Here is a 7,145-nt window from a genome sequence, read left to right on the forward strand (position 1 = left end):
ATTCCTAAAAGGAAGAAAGATCCCAGGAGGAGGCATGGGCGGCCGTGGCTGACGAGGGAATTAAAGAAACATATAAAGTTAAAAGAGAAAAAGTATAACATAGCTAAGATAAGTGGGAAAACTGAGGACTGGGAAGCTTTTAAAGAGCAACAGAGGATTACTAAGAAGGAAATACGCAGAGGAAAAATGAGGTACGAAGGTAAACTGGCCAAGAATATAAAGGAGGATAGTAAAAGCTTTTTTAGGTATGTGCAAGGCAAAAAAATGGTTAGGACAAAAATTGGGCCCTTGAAGACAGAAACAGGGGAATATATTACTAGGAACAAAGAAATGGCAGAGGAATTAAATGGGTACTTCAGATCTGTGTTCACTTGGGAAGACACAAGCAATCTCCCTGAGGTAACTGTGGCTGAAGGACCAGAACTTAAGGGAATTTATATTTTCCAGGATTTGGTGTTGGAGAGGCTGTTAGGTCTGAAGGTTGATAAGTCTCCGGGGCCTGATGGTCTGCATCCCAGGGTACTGAAGGAGGTGGCTCGGGAAATCGTGGAAGCGTTGGTGATTATTTTCCAGAGTTCCAATAGATTCGGGGTCGGTTTCTGAGGATTGGAGAGTGGCTAATGTTATACCACTTTTTAAGAAAGGTGGGCGAGAGAAAGCAGGTAATTATAGACTAGTTAGTCTGACCTCAGTGGTGGGAAAGATGCTGGAGTCTATTATAAAGGATGAAATTACTGCATATCTGGATAGTAGTAACAGGATAGGACAGAGTCAGCATGGATTTATGAAGGGGAAATCATGCTTGACTAATCTTTTGAATTTTTTGAGGATGTAACTATGAAGTTGGACGAGGGAAATCCAGTGTACCTGGACTTTCAGAAAGCTTTTGATAAAGTCCCACACAGGAAGTTAGTGAGTAAAATTAGGGTGCATGGTATTGGGGGCAAAGTACTAGATTGGATTGAAAATTGGTTGGCTAATAGGAAACAAAGGGTAGTGATAAACGGCTCCATTTCGGAATGGCAGGCAGTGACCAGTGGGGTACCGCAAGGATACGTGCTGGGACCACAGCTTTTTACAATATATGTTAATGATATAGAAGATGGTATCAGCAATAACATTAGCAAATTTGCTGATGATACAAAGCTGGGTGGCAGGGTGAAAAATGATGAGGATGCTAGGAGATTACAGGGTGACCTGGCCAATTAGGTGAGTGGGCAGATGCATGGCAGATGCAGCTTAATGTGGATAAATGTATGGTTATCCACTTTGGTAGCAAGAACAGGAATGCAGACTACTACCTCAATGGAATCAATTTATGTAAAGGGACAGTACAGAGAGATCTGGGTGTTCTTGTACACCAGTCAATGAAGGCAAGCATGCAGGTACAGCAGGTAGTGAAGAAGGCTAATAGCATGCTGACCTTCATAACAAGAGGAATTGAGTATAGAAGCAAATAGGTGCTTCTGCAGCTGTACAGGGCCCTGGTGAGACCACACCTGGAGTACTGTGTGCAGTTCTGGTCTCCAAATATGAGAAAAGACATTCTGGCTATTGAGGGAGTGCAGCGTAGGTTCACGAGGTCAATTCCTGGAATGGTGGGATTACCTTACACTGAAAGACTGAAGCGACTGGGCTTGTATACCCTTGAGTTTCGAAGATTGAGAGGGGATCTGATTGAGACGTATAAGATTATGAAAAGATTGGACACTCTGGCAGTAGGAAACATATTTCCACTGATGGGTGAGTGCCGAACCAGAGGACACAGCTTAACAATACGGGGTAGACCATTTAGGACAGAGCTCAGGCAAAACTTCTTCACCCAGAGAGTGGTGGCTGTGTGGAATGCTCTGCCCCAGAGGGCAGTGGAGGCCCTCTCTCTCGATTCATTTAAGAAGGAGTTGGATAGAGCTCTCAAAGATAGTGGAATCAAGGGTTATGGAGATAAGGCAGGAACAGGATACTGATTAGGAATGATCAGCCATGATTATGTTGAATGGCGGTGCAGGCTCGAAGGGCTGAATGGCCTACTCCTGCACCTATTGTCTATTGTCTATTATCTTGTGGTCTAATGGCGGCATTTATTCCCCTGGAGAAGAAGATAGTGAAATGGTGTCTTGGACTGCTGCCAATATCAACGTGCTGCACAAGCGCCAATACTGATATCGACAAAAGTGTTTCGAAGATCTTCCATAAACGACAGTGGTGCCATGTTTCAAATTCAACGTGGCCTGTTGCTTTAAAGCGAGTTTGGAATCATTGTAGTAAAATACCTCATCTTCACAAAAAGCATAAATGTCATGGCTTGTAAGGTACTGTAATAGCATTTGACCTCTCGCCCCACTTAAAGCACTAAAGGTTGGCAGAAAAAAAAGTAAATGCGTGTGATATATAGTTATTTTGAAGGAGGATGACTGTGTGCTTTGAATACTGTTAAGGTAGATCAGTCCCCCTTGCCCTGATGGAATATATCTGAAGATACAAAGGATGCAAGGAAGTCGGCCTCTGGAACTTGGAAGATATTTTCGTATCGGCTTTCACCAGAAGATTAGATAATAGCCAACGTTGTTCCTATTTTTCAGAAGGGTAACGGGGATGATTTACTGAATAAAAGGCCACCGAGTGTTACATCACTGATAGGGACATTATTGGACACTAGAACAATGTAACATTTAGAAATATTTGTGAACAAGGCAGAGAATGGAAGAGACTTTTATTTCCCTTCCATCTCGGATCTCAATATTGTATCTAACTTCAGTGGTTTTCGCTGCACTGAAACATAGGTTCATGGCTCATGAGGTTTGAAAAATGACAGCGTTTGCAACCTGCACGTCATACACATGTAAAACAAAAACACATTCGCTGTGTGGAAACTAAAGAAAGAAAACATATGCCATGAAAAAAAAACTTTTGTTTATTTTTACAATCTGAGTTCATGTCACAAATGAATCATTCCTCTTGAGACTAGCACCTGGAATAAAACAGGAAAGCGTCGACTATTTGACAGTCTCAGGGCCACAGTTATTGAGATTTCTTCAGGTTCCCCAGGTCGATGCATGGGCCAGCAAAAGGCATCGTTTATGCCATTGGTTATCCAGTTCTCGCTGTTATTGGTGTTCCAGGTAATTATTGATGAGCAAAAAAATTATTGAATTAGTGTGTTTATTTTTTAAAACGCCCCAGAAAATGTTGCCTCTTCTCTATACAGATTCGTTTTCATTTTGGCTAAATATTCAATGCTACCTGAGTATAAGTGACCTGAACCAGAAACCTATTACTTTTGAGCGTATTATCTTGTTAATTAGTAAATTAAAATCCATTTTCATACTGATATTATGGAGTGTTTCAAAATATTCCCTACATATTATGCTGAATGTCCTTTGTAAAAAAAAAGCTACTTGAATTGCTGAAATATGAATCGCAAAGTATGAAAATCCATCAGCATTGGGCTTTACTATAAGTGAGTACAATGCATTCAACTCTATTTAATTTGCAGGGAAAAGACAAACCTTTATATAGCAAGAGAACGTGCTGGTAGCACACCGGAGATGTCACTGGCAGCTTTAACTTACAATTTCAATATACCAACTGGTGCGGTTTAAGTTTATAAAACCTGGCAGTGGAGGTCACGGCATGCATTGGAAGCTATGAAACAAAATCTTACCAAGTTTAGTTATGTCCTGCAGGGATGGAAATCTATCGTCTTTGCCTGTTCTGTCCTTCGTGCACCTCAAAACGCACAAAAATGTTGGTGACTCGTAATTGCACCCCGAAATAGCCGAGGAAGAAATTTTATAGGCAATTAATGACGATCTTGCCACAGAATGCATTGCAATGTTTCTAACTGATGATGTACTATTGTTTGTTCTGATAGATTTTAGACATTCGATTTTATTTTCAGAAAATAGATTGTTGTCAATAGCAGGCTATTGCTGTTTGGAAAAATGAGCATTATTGATAATTTCCAATTAACAATTTACAAAGTATATTTCTTCAATGATTGCATTACGCCATGGAAAATCTTGTTTAGGAACTTTAACACACACATTTTATCACAGCACAAAGTGGATATTTCGCATGAGACAACCAGAGCTTTGACTAAAGATATAGATTAGAAGAATATTCTGAAGAAGAAAGGAGAAACAATGTCAATTCAGATAGGGAATTCACGAGATTGGAGTTCAAAAGGTGAAGGCACAATTGCCACTGATGGATCATTAATACCAGGGATGCATAGCACGGAGGCATTGCTGGTGCACTGATACTTCAAGAAACTTCTAGCTGTTGCTTGAGCTAGATTGGTATAGCGTTGGATGATTTGACCTTGAATGGACGAGATTATTGAAGCTAGACAATTGCTGGGAAGGGAGAAAATGCCAAACAGCGAGAATAAGTTTGTTGATTGGGTGGAAATTGTTGTGCTTAAAAGCTTCGACAACAATTGTTTCCACTGAGCTGAAATGGAATGGCATGGATGGACTTCGTGGCCAGAATTCAGACTTTGTAATGGGTTGTGTTAGAGTCGTGGATTAGCAAATGCTTAAATTAACATTGGGTGGTATCCAGTTTATGTTTATTTTCTACTGAATCGAGACAAAGCAAACAGGTCAAGAGTTTTTTTTTCCCTGTCAAATATTGGATAAGAGAGTACTTTATGTTTCATGTCGTGTAATCAATATTTCCCTTTTTGTTTCACTCTGATAGCCAACTTGGTGGCCATTGTAATTCTGTCCCGTGGACAGTGTGGACTTTCTCAGTGTGTGACTTATTATTTGATGGCCATAGCAGTGAGCGATTTCCTTGTGATTATCGCCGGATGCATTCTCAACCGAATTGCTCGCATCTATTTTACCTACAGTGTACTGTCCACAACCACCGGCTGTTCTCTCAGTGCTGTGCTGGTTTACTTTAGCCGAGATGGCTCAGTATGGCTAACAGTGGCTTTCACCATTGACCGTTTTGTGTCTATTTGCTGCCAACACCTGAAGACCAGATATTGCATCAAGAAAACAGCGTCGCTGGTCATAGGAATTGTCTGCCTGCTTAATGCTATCAAGAACGTGCCTTTTTACTTTTCCTACAAACCTTTGTATATTGTGGATGGTGTGGCCTGGTTTTGTGATATCAAGTCTGCATATTACAGCTCACTCGCTTGGCGGGCCTATGATTGGCTGGATCACATTTTAATCCCGTTTCTTCCTTTCTTCCTCATTCTACTGCTCAACATCCTGACCATGCGACACATCTTGGCAAGCAACCAAGCCCGCAGGAGACTACATGGCACAGATAATGATAGAGACCCGGAGTTGGCCAGCCGCAAGAGGTCCATAGCCCTGCTGTTCACTATCTCTCTCAGCTTCCTCGTCCTATGGATCATACAAGTCATACATTTCCTCTATGTGCGTATTCCTGGAAAAGCCTACTTCACTGGTTTGGATTTCAATGACCCTGATTACATCCTTCAAGAGGCGACCAACTTGCTCCAGATAATTAGTTCCTGCAATAATGTCTTCATCTACACAATAGTCCAAAAGAAGTTTCGAAGGGAGTTGAAGAAGCTACTGATTTTTCCGATTAACGCTGTCACCAGTTGCTCCAAAGAATGAAAACTGATCAAATCTTGTTTCTTTTATTATTTCCATCAGGACGCTGAAGTTTGGAGAAGTACCTCTCAAATCACTCGAAACGCCTTTTAGACATATTTCAGGCTGTCATCCCCACCCATGCTATTTTGAACGTACGAAATAGAAACTGAAAGAATGAAGTCACTGTCTTCCCGAATGAGATGCCCAACGGCTGAGGGGAAAAAAAAATAACATTCATTGTTTCAAAATGAAACAAGAGTTCGACCCAGGGTTATTGGCCAACATTTATCACTCTCTTCAAACCACTGAAACGGACGAATTTTCGCTTACTTGTGTGATTAATTTTATGATATACTGTGCTTGTCACTTTATGTGTTACGTTTACTGCTTCGCAACAGAAAATGATTGAATTTGTTGCAAATGCTTTGAGATGCCATGACCTCTTAAAACAGACAGCAAAATTGTTCCTTTCTTAGATCCCCATTCCAAATTACGCTTAAACGGGAAATATTGCCCGGTCTTTATAGAGCAATTTTAAGGTCTTACGATATTGTTGTGCATATGTTGACAAGACATGGTTAGTCTTGAACATGATATTCCCTAAGTGGCATTCGAAAATCACATAGTGATTGTGCAGTTAACATTCCAGTGACTATTCCAATTCAACGCTTACTGATTGGAAATCAAATTCTACAGCTGTCATATTGGAATTCGAGGTAATGGCTCCCAAAAATAAGTGGTATCATCGCTGCACCAAATTGTACCCTGTTCCACCTTTCACTCCGGAAAATAAATGTAATTTGTCTAATGTCTCCTCAGCATACTTTGACCTGATTACGTTTTAGGAGGTGTTCTTCAATACACTCGCCTTGTTTAATATATCATAATAATTCAGATCCGGTTACAGTTCAATGTTGACCTGCCGTTTCCAGTCCCGCTGTACGTGTCGATTCTCATACTGTTGGCTCTATGTATTTCATTCGTCTATCAACCTGTTTCAAACCATGGCAGTTTTTTACATTAATAAAAATTAAAATCGTTTAATGGCAGCAATTATCTCTCACTCTTCCAGGGAAGCAGATGTTGTTTTCACTCCAAATGCCATAAATGTGAGGTTCACAAAAGTGGCATAGGAAAAATTCAGTTTGACCACAGCGGCACTTCCAGAGAAATTGAGATCGAGAATTCACACAAGAAATCAGCAACGTGTAACAAAAAAGACTGTTGAATATGAATCTCAATCGATCGAAACTGAGATTACGAGACTGAAAGACTAAAATTGAGCGAGCTTGTTTTAGTAAATGCATAGTTAGAATCACAGAGAGAAATAAATGCTTGAATTCAGTGGCAGACCATAAATTAGATCCCAAACCGGCAGGCCCCGACGCTCTCTGTTCAATCAAAGCCAGTATTCATAGCTTCTACTTCTTTCCTTGATTCCTCACCATCATTGCCGTACATTTCCTCCACATTTTCTGCTAGATTGTTTTATCAGCCTGCTCTTATAACCCTATTTTCAAAAGTGATTCCCTTTAATATTGAAAAGGATTAAGATTTACA

The 7,145-nt window shown here is 40.4% G+C and overlaps 1 protein-coding gene across 1 annotated transcript; it reads left to right on the forward strand.

Moving 5' to 3' along the window:
* Positions 1–3,052: 3,052 nt before the first annotated feature.
* On the forward strand, positions 3,053–6,629 carry LOC122543715 (putative G protein-coupled receptor 139). Its single transcript, XM_043682495.2, has 2 exons — positions 3,053–3,122; positions 4,705–6,629. The coding sequence occupies exons 1-2, from the start codon at positions 3,053–3,055 to the stop codon at positions 5,604–5,606; spliced, it is 972 nt and encodes a 323-aa protein (XP_043538430.2). The 3' UTR covers positions 5,607–6,629.
* Positions 6,630–7,145: the final 516 nt, after the last annotated feature.

Source organism: Chiloscyllium plagiosum, unplaced genomic scaffold, assembly GCF_037043375.1.
Source record: "Chiloscyllium plagiosum isolate Xiang-an unplaced genomic scaffold, Cpla_swu_hap1 HiC_scaffold_27, whole genome shotgun sequence".
NCBI lineage: Eukaryota > Metazoa > Chordata > Chondrichthyes > Orectolobiformes > Hemiscylliidae > Chiloscyllium > Chiloscyllium plagiosum.

Excerpts from the sequence above, each read along its gene's own strand:
- LOC122543715 (XM_043682495.2), top strand. The coding sequence starts at position 3,053 with ATGCATGGGCCAGCAAAAGGCATCGTTTATGCCATTGGTTATCCAGTT. Across the intron at positions 3,123-4,704 it reads CGCTGTTATTGGTGTTCCAG|CCAACTTGGTGGCCATTGTA; the intron begins GTAATTATTGAT and ends TCACTCTGATAG.